Here is a 26,984-nt window from a genome sequence, read left to right as displayed (position 1 = left end):
AACTATCCGTTAGGATTACTAGCATTCTGGTTAGATTTTGTGATATGACGATAAGGGGGACCGAAATTTTTCAGTATCATAAAGGGGGCATGTCTAAAAAAGTTTGAGAACCACTGGCCACCAATAACGATTCCTTCGTCGCTGAAAAGCGTTTCCTGGTATCGTCCACAGCTCAGAGTTCAAAATGAAATGAAATTGACGATAATTTTTTTTTGTTGCATTTGTATTCCTTTATTAAAATATTACTTCTTTTTTGGTCAAGTTGCCAATCGCCTATATTAGGTAGCATGGTGTTGTACTGACGTGGAGTTTTATAACGTGGTTGCCTAGTTTATAACGATAATGAACTTATGCGGCCCGCGGCTGCTACGAAAGTTGAAAAGTGGCCCGCGACCCATTTTGAGTTGGCGACCCCTGTGTTAAATATATGGAAAAAATAGATTTATACAGCAGAGCACCGTAAAGCTGATTTCATTGGCCTTTATATTTTACGAATTCTTGGTAATTTAGTGCAGTTATACTTGGCAAAACATTTAATATGGGCTGTTCGGACAAAATTAAACCTGGCTTCAAACAAATAAAAAATATTTAAAAAAATATCAAAATTATTCGATATCTTGGAAACTAGAGCCAATTTGCCAAAGCAAATGGAATTTCCGAGTTCAGCATCCCTGAAAATCGTTCTTATTTTCCATGCCAATTTGTTTGTTTGTTGACCTTTGATGCGTCGTCAGCTTAATTAGGAGTTCCATACTAACCTGTAGAACGAGATTGGCCGAGAGTATCGTCAGTTTGTCTGATGATTGACAAAGGAATTGCGCTTTCATTCGCAACAGTCGCATCTAAAATGGAATGCTCGACATTACATATGCGACAAACGAGTCCGCCTGGTGTAGACCTACCGCATAATTCATTTTCTCGGACAACCATACGCGGGCCCAAGGTCCAAGTCAGGCCAAAATGAGGGTCAAATTTTAGATGAGTTCAAGGCAATGTTCCCTCTGAATTTTCATGAGGCTGCGCGCACTCACCAACTCACTGCGCGGTCCCTTGGACAACAGTGCCTAATATAACGACTAAAAAGGTAATCATTTCGGCTTTTTTTGTGCGCAGAGACCGTGTCATCAATGCGCAATTGCGCACGTGCGCGGCTTAGAGGGAACATTGGTATTGGTAATATGTGTTTGTGTAATTAAAAGCCCGTTATTGTCGACTGAATATTATTTGAAGAGCTTCTTGGAGGTACAGAACTACAGAATATTATTTGCGAATGAATTTCCAATGAAACGTATCGAAAGAGGTATACTCACCCAGAGAAGACATGTTTCTGTTATAGGAGAATGTGTTGCTAATCCGTCTCAGAGAAGTTCTCGTCTTCCTGCATATTATGTCCGGTATCGCGGAATAGAGAAATGGATTCAATGCGCTGTTGATCGGAATGATGATCAGACCGATTGGCAAGTATGAGTCGCGTGGCACGTCCAGTCCTGGCAATACAATTTTCGGATGGCTTTTTATCGTCCATATATATATATATACATGAGCAATAAGCATAGCCGAAAAGCAGAAAAGACATTTTAGGCTATTAAATTGCATTTGTATTCGGTGTTGGTCTACATGTACTGTCATAGTTGGAAAAGTAATAATCTGCAGCTTTTCTAAATTAGAATAGAATTAGAATAACTGAATTCGCAAAAACTTGGAAATTGAATGAACTTCCAAAGTAGAAAGAAATACAAAAAAATCAAAGTTCATATCAAATCAGAATTCGTTCTCAAAAGCATGATAATGACGAAATTCTGTTCAGCAAGCTTCATTCGTTTTGTTCTATACAACTGTCCGGTATCATATTCAGAAGAAACAAACAGAAAATATATTATGATTAAAATTAGAGCATAGAAACATCTTACAACTTAGACGAGAACGACAATAACGATATTTCGCTTTAAATATTCTAATTGGACACCTAAAACTATACAGGTGTCAAGTCTGCTTGGTATACAAAACAGGCTGCACCGCTGCAACTGCAACTGAATATCACGCCTCACCGGCAAGTTGCAAAAAAGCCATCGCGCAAACTGGCATCCAGCAACAGAAATCAGAGGCGACGATGCGGATGAGTTTCCTATGCATTCGCGCGTCCTGCTCTCTCCTGTGCTTCTGTATATTCACGGACATATGCTTCGGTACCATTACCGCTCTACAACGTCACAGAGATATGGTCGATGGTAGGCCAAATATAATGTAACGAAAGTTTACAATAAATATGCAAAAACGCTCTCGGCGTAATAAAGTACTTCAGAATTACACGTAACAAAAACAAACATTTATGTCAACAGAGGTGGTCAGTAACGAAGTACATACACATTTTAATGTACTCCAAGTATAGGTTTTTCCAACTTTCGCTACTTATACGATTGAATAGTATATTCATATTGAAATGCACCCGAATATTGTTGGCTGTCACTCATAAGGGGTAATCGTCAGCAACTAGTAGAGAATTGGACAAAACATTGTATATCAACAATCGTGTGGTATAAAATGTTCTTTCCAATTCTCTAAGAGTTGCTGACGCTTTCAATATGAACATACTATTCAATTGTATGTTGAAGTTCTGCACTTTCAAGAAGCTTTTCAATATACTTATTCGGTGTATTCTCTAAGGCAGTGGTTCTCAACCTTTTTGTCTTCGCGGACCCCTTTTAGACCTTCACGGACCCCCGCGTACCCCCTCAAGTTTGAGTTGAAATTTAGCTCAATTAACACGTAACCGTCATCTGTCTTGTGCAAATATTATTTATATATGCTAGTGATAAACAGCAACAAGATTGCTTTTCGTGGAAATAACATCATACTATGTGTAAAAACTCGGTATGTACGCACTGCGCAGACGTGTCTTGGAAATCCTAAACGATTGCCGAAATCTATTTCCACAAAGATAGGTGATGGCGAATGCAATATTAACGCGTAACGCTTCCAACGACACCTTTGGGTATGATCACAACATATATAGCACCAAAATTGAGAAACAGATTTTTTAATGCTGATTTGTTTATGTTATTCCTTGTGTTTGTCGACTACAATGGTCATTTAAACCAGGCCAATATTTTTCATTTTGCTCCGTAACAGCCGGCTTGCAGCACCACCCACTTCTAATAAGCTTTTTGACACAGCTTATGCGGATCGCGTGACGAGGAGGAGCCTAGATAAACCTCCAACACATAGCTAGCAATTCTAGACTCAACCTCGGTCGGACTCGAACCCACAGCCCATTGGTGTCGCAGCCGTGGATTTTACTACTACGCTGTCTCGCCTCTTCGTTTCCATGTATCAGCTCACCTTCAATTTATTCTGGAATTGCGTTAATGTACATCAGCCTACAGATGAAAATGGATTCCGTCGCGAGGTTTTGATCCCGTTACTGGGCCATATCAGGAATAGAAACTTCAGGAAGTTCTATTTCAAACTACTGTTCACTAATTTGCTGACACTTGAAATCCAAGTTGAAGACCTCTCGAAGTCACCCTGATTGACTTTACTACTGCAACTTGCTATTTTTTTCCACAAACTTCATCAAAACACCTATCAACGCCAATATGTTTGTATCATTAGGCTATTGGGACTTTGGGTTCGACTATGCATTTGTATGGTAGGATGTTTCATCTCAGACAACCATGCTGTTAATGTGAGTCCTGAAGTTTTAGCGGAAATTAAATGAAACTGCATCGTGATCTTCCTATAATTTAAAATCAGGTTATTAATCATTTTTCAAATTTAGAGGCTTCGCGGACCCCCTGAAAAAGATTCACGGACCCCCGGTTGAGAACCACTGCTCTAAGGCAATTGTTCTCGACCTTATTGGACATGCGCCCCCCTTGGCGATGGTCAAAAAAATTGCGCCCCTGACCCCCCTGCACCCATCGTCATGTCAAAAAGAGCACATAATCTAATACAGAGGTGGGCAACATTTTGCTAATCACGGCGGCATTTCAATTACTTATGTAGCCTAAGGCCGCATTCCTGGGAAAAGCCGTAATGAGCTAACTGGACGCGAAATACATATGTTAAACTGTCCATTTTCATTCCCGGTGAACTCCGGACTATTCCACTTTTCACAACGACCTATTGTACGCACCGAAACCGTGAGTGGCAATGTTATGAATGGTTGCTGCCATAGCATATCGTCGCGCAGAGAGCGAAAATTTTTCAGATTCACGAATGAATTCCGTAATTAATAGTAGCACTATCACATATTACCATCAAATATTTACCCTTTCTCAGCTCATGTAATCAGATTCACCGGTACAGTTGATGGAGGGAGTGCGTTCGAAAATTTAGGGCAAGTTATAAATGATAATGCATTTTTGGCTGGGCGAAATGCGACAATAGTATTACCAAATATGATATACAATGTTCTTTTGTATTATAGACCACTTGTTAATGACTACGCCTGCCGAATGCTAACCGACTATTCGGGTTTAATTCAATGTCAATATACTATTGTATATTGAAGTTCTGTATATAGAAGCGTCTCTTCATTTGCCAATATATAGGCTACACGTTCAAAACAATACCAGTCTCTTTTGTCTTTCTACCTGCATACTAGTCCGTATCCGATCGCTATGAAGAAAAACGCGACGCAGTTGATAACGATAATCATGGCCGAATAACCCCAAGAAGTATTAAGCTCTGGGTCCGGGAAGAAGGTCGGAAGACAGACTGTGTGCGTCGAGTACATTCCGTACTTATGGGTCAAGCCGAGACTACCATCAATTTCACGGATAGCATTTTCCAACGATTGCCACGAAGTGTAATCTCTGTGAAATCAGGAGACAAAGTATAGTCGGTAAGAAGTTTGATTACATGATGATCTCGTTGGTGTAGGGTCGTAATGTACATCAGTGGCTTACTCTTACATATTCAGTCCTACTTAGGACCGGCAAAATCAAGTATGTAAATGATTCGTTTCTGATGTGATTTTATTATAATTTCAGTCGAGTCCAGTATTCGATCGTCACTCATTATGAATTCGCGAGAGTATGAATGATGTGGAAAGTTCAAATATCTAGCTTTAATGCTATCAAAAATAATATAATGTCTGTTCTGCACCGTATAACAAAGACAATTTGGTATTTTTTATCTTATTTATTTCATATCACTATATGTGTCATAAAGGTATGAGTTTATCACGTTTTCTCAGATCTTTCATTTTAGCTTTGTACTACATGTTTAGTAAGCTGCAAGACGACCAATCAAGGTTTATAGCCTACCACAGCGGAAAATAGTATTGACCCTATAATTCTCATTGATCAATTATAATTAGAATTAGAATTATCTCTTAGTGGCAAGGAGTTTATAATTTCAGTTCTCGAAAAATTCATATCTTACTACTCCACTTGAATCATTAGGTTTAACACTCGATTCAGATTCTTATAATTCCATAGCTTTCCTTTTTTCAAGTTACGTCCTCTATTGAGCAACCTTGAATGCACTAGCCTCGATATATACTTCTACTTGCAAAGTATGCGATATAATCTGGCTAATACTTATGTTGATACCTTTAAGTTAGGGTTACCATACGTCGTCCTTTAGGAGAATTTGTCCTCCCTTTTCAAGAAATCGAAAATGTCCTTCTTTTTGGCAATCGGTCCTCTTTTATAGCTTTGCCAGGCAGGAGAATGCACAGACACAGCTGAAGACGCACTAAATGGCACGAAAACTGGATGTCGATGGCAACGATGGTAAGGAAGACAAAAACACGACGTTAGAGCGGGTATAGAGGGAGTCGATTTTGATAAATGACCTTTTTTAGTAAATATATCCTAATTAATATTAAATTTTATAAGTTTTGTGATTTGTAAAAAGTGTCCCCTTCTCTGGATCTCAAAATATTATAATCCTATTTACGTAGCACCAATAATCGCCTGGGATCGTGTACTCTCGAGCATTGTAATCCTACTCTATGACGAATAAAAACAATGTATCTCCAACTGTCGAAAATCTATTTACGTTTGCCCGACCTACCCATTTGGTACTGAATGATTCATGTAGAATGCAATCCACGAAACAAGCTTTCCCACGTCTCGTTTCCGTACCGTGGTAAATATCGGACTGCCAGCGATCCTGAATTTGAGAGGTTCTAGTATTGTGATATCAGATTTGGGCAACTAGAACAATTTCAGCTTGTCTATATTAGGTTAGGATGAGAATTATAGCTACAGATTTATTTTCGAATTAGGTTGGAATTCGAATTATTGTGTGCGCAAAAACTTGGAAATTAGATTAAATTCCGAATAAGAAAGAAATACCATAAAAATCAAGTTCATTTGATTTCAAATCAGAGTTCATTCTTATGATAATTAGAATTGCAAATGTGTGCACGCCAACTTGGCTCGTTTCGCGCTATCCACTCTTGGCGAAAAGGACGTGAATCCACACCCAAAGGGTGGTACATGATAGCAGTGTCTAACTCAGACCTGGGCAAAGTTCGGCCCGCGACGCGATTTTGAGCAGCCCACGAAAAGTTACCTTGAATTCAGAACATAAAACCTACTTTAGAATGTTAATTCGTGGACTAACATAATGGGCCGTATAAACTGAAACGGACATTCGTTCACTATGAAGTATGTCAACTTATGTGCCGCAATTACGTTGCAGACGTATAACGTCATACGAGCAGTCCAGATTCAAAATAAAACCAATGTAGCAAAGTGTGCCGTAACAATTAAAGTCACAAAAAAGTCACTCTTTCCATATAGTTTTGTTCAAACCTTCTTAGTTGCCATTGTCACATTAATTACACACTCCGTGCTTCGAATTGTTACGTGCTACGTTTCCACATCTCTAATTTGTAAAACAAGTCGATCAGTGCTCGTGATTAAACGATGAACGGGCGGGCATGTCAAAACAGGAAGGGCGAGGGCCGACGGCCGAAATTCCGAAAAGATTAGGAGCACTCAATATTTGTTTACTTGAGTCAGGGGTGGACCCATCCTTTTAGTTTGTGGCGAGCAGGTCGCCTTGGAGTTCAATTTAAGTCGCGTTATTATGGCAAAAACACGAATACAGACACTCGGCGAATTTAGGAAGCACTGATAGTTTCCATCAACAACAAAGGCTATTTCACCAAGCTGTACACTGCTCGGGAGGCAGCGACCAAGACAAGCTATAATGCTTGTAGTAGCCTATCCTGAATATATTTTAATGTCTTATTAAAAAACGTGTCCGTAACATAAAAATGAGCTTATAATGTATCATGTTTACTATTGTTTTGAATTACGGCGGCGATTAAATATTATCTTTTTAGTAATTAATCGTAACTTTCTCAGTGCCTAATATCAATACATGCACTGAGCAGCATGTATTAACAATGTAATTCACTGCTTTCAAGTTAGAAATACAATTATTACACTGTAGAACAGGGGCGGGCAACTTCTCCAGTCGGCGGGCCAGTGGCCAGATATAGGAAAATTAAGTACTTGGCGGGCCGGATTGCTGAATCGATACATTATTCGCCCTTTTATCCGCATATACAAGGAATAAATCGTATATAATGAATGTAATTTAGCGACAGCAATGTAACTTCGAAGCTATTTCTCGTCGATAATGACGAAGACAATGTGGATTTGAGAACAGCATTGTCATACAGGCGCCGCCATGTCTACTTCTCTCTGATCAATTAACACGGTCCAATCCCTAATTATAAGATTTCAAGGCGTTCGATAAGCCCAGTACCCAAACTTTACCAATATATCAATTCATTAGGGTTGAGTACATGGTAAATGTCGATAAAGCAAGTCTTCTCGTTTCGACGCATTTACGCGCAAGCTCTACTCTCGCACGCTGCGCACACACGTATATAATTAATAACATACAGTCACTAAAATTTGGCGTTTAAGCAAGTATAGTCGGGAATATAGGCAGACTGGGGCCGCGGGCCACATCATCATGTAATTCGGGAAACTGTCCTCGGGCCGGACAAAATCCCGTCGCGGGCCGTATGTTGCCCGCCCCAGCTGTAGAATAAAGTTAAAATTTGTGACTCGGCCCGCCAACCTATATTCTGCTTTTCATTCGGCCCGGTGGGAAAAATAATTGCCCACCCCTGAACTCATAATTATATCGTGGTTACAAATCCTATAGTCAGTGCATACATGCATACCGTCCTACCTCCCTATGTACAGTCACCATTTGTGTGAAAATGTTGCGTTTAATTAATGCATTGGAGTTCTGGTTTCAAGAACCACGGGTTTATAATTCACACCCGTATATCACGGGGGGTACACGGCTGTGAATTCACACTTTTTCGCCTAGAGTGTACAGCAGGGGTCACCAACACGCGGCCCTGTTACTGTATCTCTATTCCTTTAATAAAATATTACTTCTATTGTGGTCACTATGCCCATCGCCTATGCTAGGTAGCACAGCATTGTGCTGACGTACAGTTTGAAAACGTGGTTGCCTATTTAATATCGATATAGAACTCTAGCGGCACTCGGCCGCTACGAAATTTGAAAAGTGGCCCGCGACCCGTAATGAGTTGGCGACCCCTGGTCTACAGCTCTCTCAGTAACTAGATTACTGGCATTTCGCTCTTATTAGTGTAATTATATAATAACAATTATCTAGTTGTCCAAGTCTGTATAAGATAACTTTAACTCTACAGTCTAATACAGGCCATAAATGTCGTATAAGCGGCGTCTTAAAAAGCCCAGGACTCATGTGGCCCTTGCTACACTTCGGTAGCTGACGAATCATAAAAAAATCGGCCGGGTATAAACTAGCGTTGGGACCCCGGGAAATCCCGATCCCGGGATCCCGGGATTTGAAGCAATCCCGATCCCGGGATTGGTCCCGATGAAATCCCGGGATTTGTGAACAGCATCTACCAAGGCTTATGTAGCGCCATATCTCTTATTTTGGTAATAAAGCAGTGTCACAAACTCGGCTGATTGTCTAGAACAGTGGCCTCAAACACGCGGCCTGCCAGAACTGTTTTTGCGGCCCACGTCGGCGTTTTGACTTTTCAAGCATTCGACAATATTAAACTCGAAAATTTCAGATTTCGGATTTGAGAACTTGAAATTTCATTCTGAAACCACTCCAAAAACCTGAATCGCTATCACACATCAAACGTCCACTAGCTGCTAAATTATAATGCGACAGCTTTTACAATGACACGATGCATTTGTCGTCTCGCATGGTTTCTAACTGTCTATATAACTCCTTATGTCACCAAATTATGCCAAGCACAACAATATTTTTAAATGATATTGAGAAATATGACTTTTTCGTGGCAACCGTGAATATTACAATAGTGTATTACATTTTCACAATGTGTATGGAATGCCAATCTGCAAGGTCCGACAAAAAAGGCGTACTGGGAAATACATATTATACCCCTATTTGATGCTGCTGCCCGCCGCGTCATCAAAAACTACGAAATTGGCCCGCGATAAAATTGGAGTTTGGAACCTCTGATCCAATCGATGATACTCTTGATGCTCTTATGTTTTGCGTCAATTCAATATCACAAGGACTAAATGTTATTTGTGTAACCTGTATGTCTATTTTACTATTTTTCTAATCCCGGGGAATCCCGGGATTGAGGAGCGAAAATCCCGGGAAATCCCGATCCCGGGATTTCAAATTTGATCCCGAAGTCCCAACCCTAGTATAAACTGACCTTTGATGTCGAAACACCATGAATATCAGATAGCGACCACAATGACGCACATCACATAATATCTCACCAGACTGTATCAGCGAAATAGTCTTCCAATGAAGAGATGACGGGACAAACTGCGATGGCGGTTGATATGATCCAGGTAATTGCCAATGTCGCCCAAAGCCAGTTCAAGTTGATATTTCGAAGCAGTGGCCTGTTCAGAGCGGACGAAGCAATAATTTAATGTGTGAGACTTGCACATCAACAATTTCTTCGTTAATTTTAAAATCGATATCGCATGACTTATCAGCTTATTATTACTATTGAAATTAGTGGCTTGACACCACTACGTGATGATCACGAGATATGTTGTTCCGCTCATCCACCAATTTCACGCAAACGATAGGCTGCGATCGAATGAGTGCTAATTTAGGTTCGACTTCGAGTGACAAATATCAGATAACCTGTGGGTTTTCATTGCGTTGATGAATATATCGGGCAAAGTGCGCCGAGTCAGTTGGGAATGACCCGGCGGGTTCAAATTAGGGTGAGGCAAAGGTGAACGAATAAGAGGTTAGGGATATAATGTTAGGTTCGGTAGGAATATGGATTTGGTTATTGATTTTACTCCAGTTCAGATTTGTGATATTGTTTCTCGTGTAACATTTAATCTTGCACTTATTTATTGCTCGGATGATGTATACACTGTGCAGTAGTAGCCTACACAGTAAACCAGGGACGGAGAGCTTTTTCAATCGGCGGGCCTGATATGGGGAAATGTTCTTGGCGGGCCGGATTCCTGAATCGATACATTGATCGCGTATATATCAACCAATACATTCAATGTGAACTTTGTGTTTAAAGCATTGAGACCAAAACAGTATTTAATGAATTATTCAACGTCATGTACCTCAATAGCTGTCGAAGTCAATGAGACATCTGTGGTTGATCAAAGATGTACTTGGTATTAGGTAACAATGAGTTCCTAATATGATGCGTAATTAAACTGAGCCGTGACAGGAAACCGCGAAAACATATATAAGTAGGTATTCCGTAATAATTGCGTTTATAGGGTCCTTAGTATAAAATATTATCGCGTTATATAGTTAGGATCTAAGACAATTCTTTTAAGCATACAATAGATGAGCAAAGGGATATGTCATGTCCGGACCATGATTGCAAGTATTTTGCATGGTAGAATGCGACAGAACAAGTCCATTTGGCATGATAATTCTCTTATTCACGAGTCGCATCGCTCTTACGCTCACCTGAAAATAGCTTTCATCCTGATCAGCGTGATCAAAATCATCGTCAACACAGACTCTTCCGAACCGATCACTAATAAAGCGCCAAGTGCCGCGCAAGCTCCACTACTTCTCCAAGCTCTATCTACCAGGCAGTATTCACCTTCTACTTGTAAAGTTTTCCCGCAAATAGATATAATGTAGATCTGAAAGGCATAAAAATCTCAATCGTTCATAATAAATCTTCGGAATCGATGGCATATCCAGGGACGAACAGAGTAATCACTGATGATATTACAAATAGAAGTGGCGACCTTCAAGACAAATTAAAACTATACTTCAAGTGGAAGTAAAAAAGTTATGAAAATTTATAAGAATAGTTTTAAGCAATAAGCTGGAATAACTTGGTGTCACAACTATAAAACTATTGTATTCTGTTACCGCCATGTAGGCGCTAGATCACCCAGTTTAACGATAAAATCGAAGCAAATTTACCACCACACTACATTCTATAGATTCTACCTGACAATATCTAAAATTGAAAGGTAGGTAGTTCGACTGCAAATACTGCTGAGGTGGAAATGGAGGAGACCATGTAGTAAATGACACAAGTATAGGCAAATATAGGTTGGTACTCCGAAAAATTAGATTATTACCTCATATATAACTGTTCACTTGGGCCGGGCAAGAACGAGTGCCCGGATATTACTATTATTATTATTATTAAAGGATTTCAGTGGCACTTTATCACCTGTTAAGGTCTTGAGTTTCACGGACGCAAATAACGTCAGGAAAATTCAAGGAAAAGTGGTTCGGTTCATAATCGAGTATAGCTCACAATGACGTCATAACCGCACGAATCTTGTGCAGCAGCACATTGAAGGTAGTTTGGTGATTTTTCGACCATGCCTATTTCATTGTACTTTGTGCCAATGGCGGGTTGATCATGACTTCACCGATATGTCTTTCCACCAACGTGCGTAGCTTTGTAACTACATGTTTCGTATGCTGCGATACAGCCAATCGAGGTATCAAGGCACACCGTGGAAATAGTATCGAAACTATAATTCTCGTTGATAAATTTACACTCAGCGGCAAGGAGCGTATCATTTCAGTACTCAAATAACCACTATTCGACTGGAACCACTGGAATTACTACTCGATTCAGATCCGAGCACTCGAATCATAATACCCAGTGACCAGAATCATAGTGAAATAAATCCTGAGATGTATGGAACTGTAAATATCCCGGGATGAACTCCACAGCAGAAAGTATCGAATGAATGCCGCAGTGTTCAACGTATATATAACAAATACACCCACCACAACTTACCCCAACGAGCAGGTCGGACAGCGATAGATTCAATATTAAGATGGTATGTATCGTTTCAATAGGAGGGCTTAACTTCGACTTGAGTTTGAGTAGATTTAGCGCAGTCACAACGACGACAGCCATGTTTCCCGTTATGGCGATTATACCTACAACATGTAATGTGTCTTGTACACAACCGATTAACCCCATACTACCTTTACTCTACCCAATAACCGAACCGCAGACCGAATCACTTTGCTTTTAATCATCGATTTTTCGTCGGAGAACACGCTCTCGATGCACTGCGGCTGGCATTCATCAAGCCCGTCTTTGCAATCTTGGTTGCCGTCGCAGACCTAATTTAAATAACATGATCAAAATGCACTCACATTCAAACATGGATGAATTGATAATTCTAGTTATCAATTACACCAATTAGAACGAAATGCCGGTGATATAATGCCTACTGTAATTTGTGAAATGCATAGATGGTCGGTACTGCAGTAGAAGTAGAAGTAACACCGTAAATCTCAATTAGACTTTAAAGTTGCCGTTAACAAGTAAGTAATAAAAGGTAAGTATTATGTGCCTAGTTTTCCCTAAAAACTTACAATTGTCAAGTAGAAGTAGAATTAGTCTAATATCGTAACCACTTGATGAAATAGTGCGAGTAGGAAAAGGGGATTTGGAATACTTGGAAAAGTACATGTGTTTCGTTACTGATCACATCTGGTGAAATGTTTCTATGCTATATTTTTACTTCTAATAATTCAGTAATTGTAATAGTTATCTAATTTAAAAACAAAAACTATGTAACTATAATCCTAATTTAATTTTGAAAAGCTTAAGCTATTCTATTTGTTTAACTCGGATCACATTGCTGATATTGGAATGCGTGAAGTTGAATCTGCAAGCCGCATCGCTGTTATACAAATGCATTGGAGTGGGATGTCCTGTATCCGAGTCCAGACGCTGATGCAATGTATTTACGAACGTGTGATTTATCAAAGCTAAAATCCTGACAATTTTCGGGAGATAGGTTGATAGCGAATTTATAATGCTTATCCCATATCGTAACGACGTTACTCTTATCTATAGTGCAGCAATCAACAAGAATAACACAGGGAATAAACGGTGACGGTACCTTATGCATGTCCAGGTATTTATTGCTTCCCCCATCTTCACAATAAAAGTGCGGGCAGTTGGTCTCGTCAGATCCATTTTCGCAGTCCTGTTTCTCAATATAGCTTAGGTTAAGTCCACATCGATCAGGGTTGTAATGACTCGAGTCGCAATTTTTCATTGACTAGACTAGACTCAAGTAAATTTGTGTATTGATCGACTCGTACTAGAGTCATTGCGCATGACTCGGGACAAGTCATATGACTCGATAAATTCCATATGATTTATTCAATTCTCGTATATCATACGGTTACCATACGTCCTCTTTTAAGAGGGCTTGTCCTATTTTTTTCGACGTTTTTGAAACTGTCTTCGGAGGACGCCCAAATGTCCGCTTGTTTGAGAATTTGTCCTCTTTGAGAATTTTGGTCAAATATAGGGTAAAATTTAACTGAGATACAGTAAATCTTCACTGAAGAAGCGATTTTTTTTAGTCAACCAACGGAGAATTCAAGAAAAGCGTCAATTTCTGGTGCCAATCCGGAAAAATTACTATTTTTTAGTCAACATACCACAAAGTCGGGAAAAATTTACCATTTTTCCGGATTTCACTCCAGTATTGTAAGTCTGAAAATTTTGAAAAGGTGTCCTCTTTTCAGATTTCCAAATTAGGCCCAGAAACTATCTTTCATCTGCACTCGATACTGAACAGTAAACACTATGACTTGGACTAGGAATCGAGTCTTAGTAGTATGACTCGGATTCGACCCGTTCCTCCATGACTTGGGCACGGACTTGACTCGGTGGTGAATTGAAAATGACCCGACTGGACTGAAGTCAAAACTATAAAAGTGAGATTGTGACCTGGTTGCAACCCTGATCTTGATTATACTGGCATGTTTCGATAACATACTCCGGTAACTTCATGAACATTTTTTATTGGAATAAATGTCAAATTTCATTCGATGAACTCGCTCTGTAGCCTATATACGATACGTGGGAATAATGACAATTTGTTATAACATAACAAGGAGAGTTGTACAGACTACCAATCTAATGTTCGTTGGCCGATAGTCCTATAGTAGCGAGGTTTAAAAAGTGAGTAGTTCTAGGTCTAGTTCTTGTTGCGCATTATCAAAAGCGAGTGGGTCTAGCTCTAGTTGTAATTGTGAATTTTGGAAGGTGAATGGTTCTCTTTCTAATTGCGCATTTTGAAAATACAGTATAGTCTGTACCAGTCTGTTGAAAATGCATGCTGATCCAATTTGATCTGTTGACTGCATTCAAATTCATCATAGAAACTGTGCAATGTGCATTTTTATGATACATGGATGTATTATAGTAGGATATTCCGTATATTATGTGAAACCGATCAGATCGCACCACAAGCCATGAACACGCGGGCTATTTGGATGAGATTAGGTGTGATAATAAGGGTTTATATATATGTGTAAAAATAAACTTTAAACACATCCTCAAAATATGCATGCTAATCAGCAAAGAAATATTTTATTATAGAATTTTGAACACGCCGCAGTATTTGAAATTGCCGCAATTACCATACCGTAGTAGGCCTACTGCTTACCTCATGCTTGTCGCATCGTTGATCCAAGGCTATGTTCGGCAATGATGTATTTCCACAATAAAATCTAGAAAGCAAAACAATCATCTGCTGGAAATTGTACCTATTATGATCTGCGTCAACGGTATTTTCTTCATCACAGGATTTTGATTTAGCACATAGCTACTGGTGTATTTGATTTGCGATTATATCGTTCTAACCTAGAATTACACTTATCCCATTCTATTTCTGAATTTTTCATGCCTATTCAAATCTCATTTATAATATTAAGCCAAGACTTGGGAAATGGGTCCTCAATACTAGCAACATGGTTGGATGTGATCAAATGTGGTCAGTAACGAAGCACGTACACTTCTCGAAAGACTCCGAGTAGGTTTCAACTACTTGCACTACTCACTGAACGAGTTATAATTTGAGAATACTTCTACTTAGCAGTGTTCATTTTTTTACAAAACCAGAGGTCTCAAACTTTTGCACTTACTTGACCACTTACTTTGACAACCTTTGGACGGGATTGGAAGGTGAACCGTCTATTATACTCTTTGATCCAAACTTATCATTACATTCATCATTTTCAAAGGCACATTTAACCACAACGATCAACTGAAAAGGGTGTAACCGACCTTCTACTGCAGTTCCTTTCGTCTTCATGACCCGCACAGTTAGCGATTCCATCACAAATTTGAAAACCTTCTAACGACCCATCGTCAAATTCTATGCGTAGGGAGCTGCTCTCACACCTGTAAGGGTAACTTGTGATCTATTATCAAAATATGTTTTCCATCGATTCCATGTCGCATGACGATATAGACTACCAAGCAGGGGATTCCTAATAGAATTGGACATCTAGATAACTATGGTTGTATAATTCAGGAGTGACCAACGTGCTGCCCGCGTTCACCAGGTCGCCTGTAAAGGTCAGATGAATGGCACGTGGTGATAAATATGGTAGCAAATATTCAAATGAGAGCTTTGAAAGTCGAAGAGTGGAAAGGTTCCATGTGAACAGCAGTTCATCTTGGTCAGTCGACGCTAAGGAACATAGGAACGCAGTTTTCGATCGACGAGTGTTCGTCTTCACCCCCGCGGATTCCGAAAAGGAAACTGATTAATATCCCCGAGCCTCGACGCGGAGATTGGCGTATGGCAGTGCGGCAGCTCAATCGAACTCGAAAACACTTGAGTCAGTCCCGGGGAGTGTTTATTTTACTCACTAAATACCGGATAACCTGCTTAAGGCCCTGAAAGTCAAAGTGAAAAATTTAGTGAATCGCGGCTAAATGGCAGGAGTACCAGGTAGCCCTTCGCATCCAAAGTAGCCTACCCCAGAAATAGCCCTTGGCTTCAAAAAGGCTGGTGACCACTGATCTAATTGGAGTGGAATGCCGGTAATCTAATCCTAAGGTAATCTTTGAAATGTTTGTTTGCAATCTATAATTTTTGGCATTCCTGAAAATGCTGCAGGAGAACTGCATAGCGATGTGAAACGAGATAATCGTGGTGTGCAGATATAGGCCTAGAATTATCATTAGGGTTGCATTTAAAAAAAAATCAATTTGAAACAAACATGTTTAAAACATGGCCCTTGTTTAAAACATGTTTAATATTCTTTTATTTTTATTAGATATGACGTCACGACACCCTAAAAGTGACGTCACAGTGTGATGGCATTGAAAACTGAAATTTAGGGTGAATATGGATCCTTTGTCGAAAAAGGCTTCCGACCCCTGTCTTAAACAGAGTAAATATCTTTGACCAGGTCTACCTTGCAATGCAACATTTTTACGGTCGGCGGTCATCATCATCAGAACGTCCATTCCGTATACCGATGATCGATAAGTACGTGCTATAACTATTGAACCGACGACGATTTCGAGGGTTCCAACCATTCCATATCGTGTACGTCGACTATCGGTTGCAAATCGTCGGTAGGCTCATACTACATGTTTTTTTTTTAGAAAGTGCTTTCACAACTGCGGCATAATTATAAAACTTTTGAAAATAAAACGCGATTTTGTTATTTTTTAAATAGCAATTGTTTAAATTTACAACACAGTCTAAAACAGGGTCGCCAACTCAAAACGGGTCACGGTCCACCTTTCAAAATTCGTAGAGGCCGCGATCCGCATGACTTCAATGCCTAGATTAAATATAGCAAACGGATGATTTACGAGCCACGTTTTGATAACTCTACGTCACTACAACGCTGTTCTCTCTAACATGGGCGACGGGGATAGTTACCGCAAAGGAAATAACATATTATTGAAGAAATATAAATAGCCTACAACGAAAAATATCATGATTATCACTTTCATTCTATTTCGAACTATGAGCTGCGCACGATACCTGACATCATTCTTCAGCAACTAAAGCATATGTGCCAACCTTTTTGCTATATTCACGGCCGCATTTCGATTACTTATGCTGGCTATGGCCGCATTCTAGTGCATAGTGGTAATGAAGTAACTGGAGGCCAAATACCCACGTTAAACTGTCCAATGTCCATGCACATTGCCGGTGACCTCTGGACTAATCTATTTCCTGATATCGGCTTACTATGCGCACCGAAATCGTGAGTAGTCATATTATGATTAAGCACATGTATTCGTTGTTTAGTCGAGCGAAGCGCGAAATTTTTTTCATTTTCTTGAGAGAATTTCGTCATTAATACAAGTATGGATTCACATATTACTATCAAATATTTATCCTTTGTCAGCCCATGTGATCAAATTCACCGGTAGAATTGATGCAGAGAGAGTCTTCGAATATTTAGTTCAAGTTTTTAATGCAGAGCTGAATCTTTGGGTGGGCCAATTGTTATTAGTCCGCTTTGTTGCATGCTATTATTTCTTGACATCCCATCAGGATTGTCAGTATAGTGGAAAGATGTTGGGTTCACACAAACGTAGGCCTACCAGATACAAAATTCCTTCGTGATGAGGAGAACACGATTACGCCACCGCATCCGCGTAAGCGATGTCTAACAAAAAGCCTAGAGGTGGGTCTTGCTATAAGTCGGCAGTTACGGAAAATATTGAACAATATCGGCCTGGTGTAAATGAACATAGTAGTCGACAAACACCATGAATACCACAAACGAACAAACACGATTACAAATTGATATTTCTTTATGGGGCGCATCAATTTCTCCTGCTGTTCGCATCTGTACTGTAGGGATCAGATTACAAAGGACACTACTATATTAAAATCGAAAATCAACTCGCATTGAACCGCGACCAGCACGAAGTAAATTTCAAGAATAATGCAAACCTCTCATTAATTAGATTGGTAAATTCAATTCACATATTGACGGCCGCAAACACATCCTGATCGAAATAAGTGTCGACGGCCGCATAATTTTCCTTCAACTGCCGCGGATTGGCCACCCTTGCACTAAGGAATCTATATTGGGGTTAGCTAGACACGGTATACTTGCTGGAAAACAATCTCCTCATAAAGCTCAGTCTTTTGGGGAGCCCGAATTCGTTTTCTAAGCGTCTCGGTATTGGCAGTGGGGGGCCATTGCACGCCAAGGCAATATGCCAATTCATATTGGCAAATTCTTCCTCCATGGGATGATGTTACCTTCGCCGAAGACGCATCAGCTAGTGAGGAATAGTAATATTGGGCACGGTAGAGTGGCTTATGTCGAACAACAGCAGCAAAACGTTTCAATTGAAATCAATTTCGGCATTCCAAAATGCTTTACTAAGCGTTCTTCTGAAATTACAAAATCAGGTCGCGGGCCGCATGCGGTCCGCGTGATTCGTGTTGGTGACCCTTGGTCTAAAGCAGAGGTCTCAAACACGCGGCCCGCGACGACATTTTAGATTTTTATTAATTTGACAATATATAAGCGTCACATATATCTTTTCAGGTTATAAAGTGAAAATTCCCTCTTAAACTGCTCCGAAAGCCTGAAACTATTCATCAAACTTCACTATCACATCAATTGCAAACGCTACCATACAGTGGACGATTCACTATTTCGCCACATTTCCACATCATGATGACAAAACCTGACCCTTAGACGATTCGTGTCTAATATTTGTGAGTTGGACTTGGACGCGATCTTTCTTAGAATTACTCAGACTCGCGCTAACTCGATTGCAAAATGAAAATGACTCGAGTGGACTCGGAGTGACTCGGAATACCGTGAATTTGTTAGAACCACGAACGCAACAAACTAAACGCGTATCAGGCGAATAGTAATAGATCAGAAAGTCGCAGCTTGGTATTTTGCTAACTAAGCAAGTAGTTATGACAACCATTGGTAATCTGTTAGTTACATCTTTGGTCGCTAAGCCATGTTATTAAAGCCACTTAATAGTACCGAGTACCGTAGTGGTACGCACCAACGATGTAACAACAATGGGCCGTTCGGCGTTCCGACAATTCAATCCCTAGGACACATTCATTAATATATTTATATTATATTTATATTTTTTCTGCTCCTATTTGAAGATATTTGGCCATGAGATTAATAGCCTACTTATCAGAAGCATACCCGAATCCTGGATTGGATTTACAATGCTCAACTTAAAAATGTTTTGATATCAGATCAGTCTCTATAATCAATCTGTTAAATTCAAAATATTCATAGTAGCTGAAAAATTATAACCCGATAGCTTTTATGATGACATCATACATTTGTCCGCCCATATGGTGTCTATTTCTAATAATTAATATGTATCAAGTACAAAAACAATTCTGTTCAAATAGTTAGGCCTATAAATGCGATGATTCTTTTCGTGCCAGGCCTAAATTGATACAAGAGTAAATCAAATTTTGACGATGTGTGTTTACTGTCAGTCTTCAGGATCGGCTCACTTTCAATAGAACAATTCACTCCCGCCAAATAAGGCCTACTTGGAAAGACATAGAATACCCCTATAAATGCTGCGGCCCGCGTCGTCGTCAAAACTGGAAAAATGGCCCACGAGCACATTTGAGTTTGAGACCTCTGGTCTAAAGCATGTTTTAAACAAAGTGTTTTATAACAGCGTATGTTTTAAATGCCACACTTATTGTCATGCTTCTGTGTAAAACTTCTGAATTTATATGATCTGAACTTGTTGTTATTGTTGTTTTGCGGTGTACATGGTGTTTGTCGACTACAATGGTCATTTACACCAGGCCGATAGTCCGTAGTTTTGATTCCTTAAATGCCGACTTGTAGCACGGTGCACTTCTAGACTTTTTGTATAAGATACCGGCTACGCGGATAAGATGGCGAGGAGGAGCCTAGATAAACCTCCAACACTTAAGTAGGAGTTCTGGAGTCGACCTCGGTCGGACTCTAACCCACAACCCATTGGCGTCGTAGCTGTGGATTATACCACTGCGCTATCTCGCCACATGAACTGAACTTAATTTTTGTTGTATATCGTTCTAATTTGGAATTTAATGCAATTTCCAAGCTTTTACTAATTCACCAATTCAAACATAGTCCGTGAGAAACGGTGTAGCTATCAATATAATTTGGCAAATCTGAACATTGTCTAGTTCTCCAACTCTGGTGCCTAACGGGTACGACTTTACAATGTACAATTGTGTGCAGTCTGTGCGATGGCCAGGAATATCTTAAAGTTCCTGTACTTACTGGAACATTGTCGCGTTATCTTCGTTGGTGGTTGGTTTGAAATACTTGCAAAAGGTGTATCCCTCGATGCAGTCTGTACACTCCTCTTCATAAGCCCGGTACTCGCATTCCGGGTTCCCGTCACACCGAGTCGCAAAATCTTCGATATGGAAATATTAGTAAATTAGATAGTTAGTGGTGTGGTGGGTTAGGGATAAGTGTTCGAACTACAATCTTTTAGGCACCTCAAAAGTGGTAGTTTTTCGGCAAGTAAAGCGAAAGTAGAATTGTTACGTTTCGGTTTGAAGATGTTATCCATTTCCTTGATATAGTTTTAGACAAATGTTACAAAAACAGACACACACAAAAATCAAATTTATATTTCAGATTCAACCCATTAATATTCTGCGTTTCCATGAACTTTTGCTAATAATCAAAATCATTTTTAACGCGTTCATGAAATTATTTTCACGAAAAATCAACGAAATCATTTACAACCATCAGGATGCTCGTAATTGATTTAACTAATACGGTGGTTCTCAACCTTTTTGTCTTCGCGGACCCCTTTTGTATCGTCACGGACCCCCGCGGAACCCCTCAAGTTTTTCGTTTGAAATTCGCTCAATTATCGCGCAACCATGATCTGTCTTGTACAAGTATTAATTGTAGGCAAGTGATAAACAACCACAAAATGAGTTTCATTGAAAATAACATCACACTATATATGTAGAAATTGGGTACACTTTTATTTTTGCGAAGCGGATTTGCAGCTGCATTTATTGTCTTGAAAATCAGCGTCTTCGATTTTATATGAACGAGTGCCGAGTGACGAACGCTTCCGACGACAGCTTTTGGTGTGAGATTTTAATGAACATATCACATCCAGCCTATAGTCATTTCTATCTAGCAATGTTTGCTATTGGCCATTTTACAATTAAAATGAGTTTGCAAAGTCGGATATTTCATCTCAGACGACAATTTTAATGCTGTGAGTCCTACTAAAGTTTTAGCGATTATGAAGCGAAACTGTCTAATGCTTTTCCTAATTTAAAAATATTAAAATTAGCCTAACAATCATTTTACAAGTTTCAAGGTTTCGCAGACCCCATGAAAATGCTTCGCGGACCGCGATTGAGAACACGGAACTAATAGGTCTGTTAGGAACTAACTTGCGCCTGAAAAATTGCGACAGATACCCCTCGCATGTAGAAAGGCCCGGAGGGCCCTGCAATGACTAGAACTAATAAATCAGCTTTCAATTAGTGATTTTAGGATCGATTTACAAACCTTTTATCGACCTACGAATTCACACCAGCTTGTTAGTGGCGAGATAGCGCAGTGGTATAATCCGCGGCTGCAACACCAATGGGTGCGGGTTCGAGTCCGACCGAGGTCGACTTCCGAATTCCGACACCTAAGTGTTGGAGGTTTACCTAGGCTCCTCCTCGCCACCTCATCCGCGTCAGTGGTGTCTTACAAAAAGCCTAGAGGTGGGCCGTGCTATAAGTCGGCAGTTACGGAAAATAAGAAGAATATCGGCCTGGTGTAAATGACCATAGTAGTCGACAAACACCATGAATACCCCAAAACAAACAAACAAACACCAGCTTGTTTTGCGCTTCAATTTCATTTTTGCGCTAAAACTGAGGTGTTTCGCTTCGGATGGTACGCATTTATCTCAGAGCAGTATAAAGCAGTAACCGCTAAATGATACTTACACTCACGACTTTGCTCACTGTCACAGCTGAAACCATCTTCAGGTCTTTTTTCTGATGTAATTGAAGAGTTACAGCAGTATAGCATGCATATAGGCAACGTGTAGGTTTATCGTAAAAGTTCACATCAAAACCATAACTGAGTACATATCTATGCATCTGCAGACACTCTTAATTTAAACATCTCAATCATGTTATTGATAGGTTCAAATTATTCTACTCACTTGCCGCCTTCTCATTGATCAACATCGCTGAGCAATAGTGTGTAGCATTTGCATTTTTACAATCGTATCTATAATATAATCAAGTTTTAATACTTATAGAAGTGACGAAACTCAAAAATTAATTCATTATTTTCTGCTTCTAATGATAAAACGTAATGGCGATATAATTCGTCGTGCAATATATATAAATGTGTTCGGAAATCTTGAACACCAAAGAATTGGTATGCTGTACCTCATATCGCACAAAGAGTCTACTCGCAGAACTACGGACCCAGTAGCAGTATCGCAAATGAAACTAGGTTTCAAGCTTTTATCTGAAATATATCATAAATATCGATAAAAACGAGACTTGCGTATTTGCTGTCAGAGAGGGTTAAGCATTTTACTGCCGTTGCATTCAAATTAGCACACGCATGTCAGGCTGGCTGTTATACACATCGTGCAGGGCTTATTGTTAAACGATTATTTTCTATACCCCCGTCCGAGAAGTGAAGATGAAATCGTAACCAGGTCTAGGCAACATCGGCTGCCTCAGTGACTCCATTCTGAATCGATTATGGCGCTTCGAGTTGAGTGTTCCAGCAACAATCATTGTGACATTATAACAGCATTTATCATTATTATTATATGTAATATCATTAACAACAAGGCAGTGGTGCTTATCGCCTATTTCAGGCTTTGTGCACCACGACACGATTTTTATAAATGTTAATAGCGTCATTGACTTTCGCACATTTGAGGACGACGTTCATTCTTTCTCTCAGTCAATCGTCAGTCTCTCTCTCGCACCCAGCATGCTTCCCTATCGTGGTCTCTGCTGCCTACAATTGTAGCACGGCTCACTTTCAGTCTGGGCTTTTCAATGCACTACGGCAGCAGAGCCGCCCGACGAGGAGCCCAGGGAAACCTTCGACACGTCGAAGATGGTCAAACCGGAATTCGAGCCCACTTCCATTGGTGTCGTGTCTATGTAACCAACTGCGTCACTAGCTTCCCCCGTCATAACAGTACGAATGATGTGGAAAGTTCAAATATGCACCGTTTATGCTAGTATATACAGAATTCAATGCCCGTTTTACATCAGACTAAACATTATTTGGTATTTTGCGACCATACCTATTTCATTGGACTTTGTGTCAATGATGTGGTTTGATCACGATTTCAGGGATGTGTCAATTCGACTAACATGCGTAGCTTTGCGCTACATATTTCGTATGCTGCGACACGACCAATCGAGGTGTCAAGGCTACCACGGTGGTACAGACGATCAAAAGTAAAATTTCCGTTCACTAACGGTTAGTGGCAAAGAGCACATAATTGTAGTGCTCGGAAAATATCGTCTCTCACTACCTGACCAGAATCATTCTAATTAATACCCGATTCAGATTCGAGTACTCAATTCGTTGTACCCAGACCTGCTCTTAAGCTTCTGCGATTATAAACCTATATCGAATAGCTTGTGTATAGCAAAGCAGAAGAGTAGCAAATCAAGGACGCCGAAACGCCAGGGACACTTTCAGGCAGGCGCGTAGGCCGAATATTGGGAAAATACCTTTAGCAAAGCTACAGATATATTTTCGCTAATATCTGTGGTTGCGACGCGTAGCGTAAGAAGTTGTAGGACACCGCCCATTAACGGTACTCTAAATCGGTGCTCTGCAAACCCCATGAAATTGTTAAGCTGTCCTTACATTTTTAATCGAGAGGGTTGCATCACTAGCGATAACTTGACCACAGGGCCAGGGCAGTAAGGTGAACTGACCATTTTTTTAGTCATCAGCACACGTCGAATATGTAACTTAGCGGGCCCACGCTGATAATCGTACATGAGTCCGTCACAACAATGTTCCTAACATAACACAAAAGCGAAATATTACTGCCCTAGTTCAATATATTCTTTTGAATGGTGATGATGTAATGTGTCTTCTTTGCAACTCACCCCATGTTACATCTTTGCATATTGAGATACTTTTGCTGCAAAGGCATTCATCCGACGCGTCCGCACAATCAACACGTCCATCGCAGAGTTGCCCAGCTGATATCACGAAATTCTTGTCCGTTAAACAACCGAAACAGTTCTCATCCACATACACTGGATTAGAAGTACCAGCAACAAAATTAAATTGAAAATATCGTTTCGCTGTTTGCTCAATGCTCACCAGAATCGGAACAGAGGCATTTGTCAATTCCTGAAACGTAAAGTTATTTATCACAAAATAATGAGTTCCAAACGGATGTCGCTTAAATATAATGGACTGAGAGGAGGTCAGTGAGCAAGTACTCCCACTTTCTCGAAGTACTCAATCAGATTATGCATTTACATGTAGGCCTACTTGCAGTACTTACTCGATTTTTTTTTATTTCTTAGACAGCTCCCACTTCAACTTGAACAGTGATTAGGCAAAACTATATTCGATTTTTACACTCTGGATTTTTAAAAAGTTGAAAGTACTTTTTGTATAAATCTGTATTACTCTCTGTGTCGTCACAACGCCATAACCACGTGCATCACAGTAACTTTTGACTGTATTTTCGAGTATAGTACAAATTTAATTCAATTTTCAAGTTTTTGTGAATTCAATATTTCCAATTCTATTCTATAATTGGGAAGAGGTGAAAGTTTTCAAGGTGTTCAACCTTGCTCCTGTAGAGCTCATACCGTGATAATAGACTCACCATTATGGTAGTCCAAGTATAACTTTCTTTCAGACTTTTTCGGCCATTTGCTAAAATTGTTGGCTGAAAGAACGACTAGTAGAAGCCAAGCTATCGGAGTTGGAAAATTTTGCATTTATTAAAAAAAAATGATTTTCCAAATTTACTGCATACCTCGTGTAATTGCCAAGTAGTCGAATAAAACGATACACGGCAAATTTGGCTCAATTCCAGCTAATAGAAGCAAAGTTATCGGAGTTGCAAAATCTTGGATTTGAAATAGTATTTACTATGGGTAATCCACGAATTATTATTATTACAAAAATTCGAATAACTTAACGTCTACTGACTGGCATTGATTCAAATTTGCTTGGAATAGTTTTTGTAGACAAATTTACAATTTCATGGATTAGCCCATTGGTTCTCAACCGTTTTGACCTCGCGGCAACCTTTGGAAATGCATAATTATTCGCCGCACACCTGTACAGTAGTTGTTAAATTTTTTGGCTCACGGCACCTGTAAACTACCAGACAGAATACTTAGCAGTACCCACTTCAGTAGTAACGCTGAATATTGTGACCACCTCTGCTATCAATCCAAAATGTTTCCGTATTAAATTAAACAGTTCTACCGAAAACAAAACAATTTATTTAATTTCATCACGAACAAAGTGAGAGCGAAATTTGCGCTTGACTTCTAGCGCATATCCTTTCAATGTCTCGATGCACATATGATAATGCTACTATCACTCTCATCTCTTCTTCAATAGCAAGAAATCCAAAATTCGTCGACAGACATCTCATTGTACTGAAGCGAGAGCTCCGTTATTGCGAGCGAAAAGAGAAACTGACGCGTGAACGCATCGACATGCATGCATTAGAAAGGGACGCGGAAGCATTCACAAATTGCTAATCAAATAATCAACACGATCGATGAGCGCGCCTTGTAGAGCCGCTACAGTACAATATCTTCAAACTTCCGTCATTACGGATGTCAATCAGCTCTATGCCTACTCTTTGAGATTTAAAGTATCACAAAATGCAACCAGAATGATGCTAGCAATCCTAATTAAAGTGAATCACGCGGGGCGCGAATTTTGTTTCTGGTAGACCGCAACTTCGCGCCTCCAAAGAGGCCGTGCCCCCAGTTTGTGAACCGCTATCAAAGGGAGGTCATTTCTCGCTGGTGATTGATGAGACAATGATGATTAGAAAACTGCATTGTCATACAGGCCCCGCCATGTCTGCTCTTGTTTTCGATCAAACAACGTATCGTGCAACACTGAATTCAGCCTTCCAGACACGCGATATGTCGGGAGAAGCAAATTCGCGAGGGATATTTAATACAGGCATGATATCAATTTAGATTTGTCTAATGTACAAACTACATAACAAGCTCGATTTAGATTATTGATCGTCTACCATATACTAGAATTATTTTGCGCATAGTTTCAAAATTTTTCTTATGATAAATTCAAAATTTTCCAACTGTAATAACGTCACTTCTACTCGTTGGAATTGAGCAAAATATGTTGTGCAGCGTTTTTTTTTAGCCAAACTAACAAATTTAGCCGCAAAAATTTGAAAAAAGTTAGTTTTGAACAACCCTTCTCACCATCTTTGCATATTTCGTCTCCCGAACCGCAGATATACGTTTTCGGCAGCGGACATCTGCGCTTGGAACGGTGTCGATCGAACGCGTCGCACATTCTGCTGTCTGGATGTGGACGCGTTGGCTCGTCGCTGTCGTCCCTGGCGATGACATACAGGTCCGAATATAGAACATAGTAAAATTGCAGTCTATTTGCGAAAACGAATATACGGGCATAAACCATTGGTCAGGGCTTGAGATTCAGAATCGGTTTTTCGTTCGATTATTTTC

General features: G+C 39.8%; 1 protein-coding gene across 1 annotated transcript in view; it reads right to left on the bottom strand.

Moving 5' to 3' along the window:
- Positions 1-24,631, bottom strand: part of LOC145443188 (relaxin receptor 2-like) — a 31,405-nt gene extending 6,774 nt beyond the window's left edge. The window contains exons 1-18 of the mRNA XM_080321178.1: positions 24,607-24,631; positions 24,387-24,539; positions 22,680-22,761; positions 22,448-22,515; positions 22,227-22,277; positions 20,530-20,668; positions 15,551-15,667; positions 14,931-14,994; positions 13,368-13,454; positions 12,450-12,579; positions 12,245-12,390; positions 10,936-11,117; positions 9,753-9,881; positions 6,025-6,123; positions 4,596-4,817; positions 2,049-2,200; positions 1,311-1,487; positions 759-842 (exon numbers count right to left, since the gene is read on the bottom strand). Coding sequence (XP_080177304.1) covers positions 759-842; positions 1,311-1,487; positions 2,049-2,200; positions 4,596-4,817; positions 6,025-6,123; positions 9,753-9,881; positions 10,936-11,117; positions 12,245-12,390; positions 12,450-12,579; positions 13,368-13,454; positions 14,931-14,994; positions 15,551-15,667; positions 20,530-20,668; positions 22,227-22,277; positions 22,448-22,515; positions 22,680-22,684 — 1,852 coding nt within the window. The 5' untranslated portion in view covers positions 22,685-22,761; positions 24,387-24,539; positions 24,607-24,631. The remainder of the gene's footprint in view (positions 1-758; positions 843-1,310; positions 1,488-2,048; positions 2,201-4,595; positions 4,818-6,024; positions 6,124-9,752; positions 9,882-10,935; positions 11,118-12,244; positions 12,391-12,449; positions 12,580-13,367; positions 13,455-14,930; positions 14,995-15,550; positions 15,668-20,529; positions 20,669-22,226; positions 22,278-22,447; positions 22,516-22,679; positions 22,762-24,386; positions 24,540-24,606) is intronic.
- Positions 24,632-26,984: the final 2,353 nt, after the last annotated feature.

The sequence above is a fragment of the Botryllus schlosseri genome, chromosome 7 (genome assembly GCF_051294905.1).
Source record: "Botryllus schlosseri isolate E-star chromosome 7, Bs_hap1, whole genome shotgun sequence".
In the NCBI taxonomy this organism is placed as follows: domain Eukaryota; kingdom Metazoa; phylum Chordata; class Ascidiacea; order Stolidobranchia; family Styelidae; genus Botryllus; species Botryllus schlosseri.
This window is presented reverse-complemented; position numbering and strand designations above follow the sequence as displayed.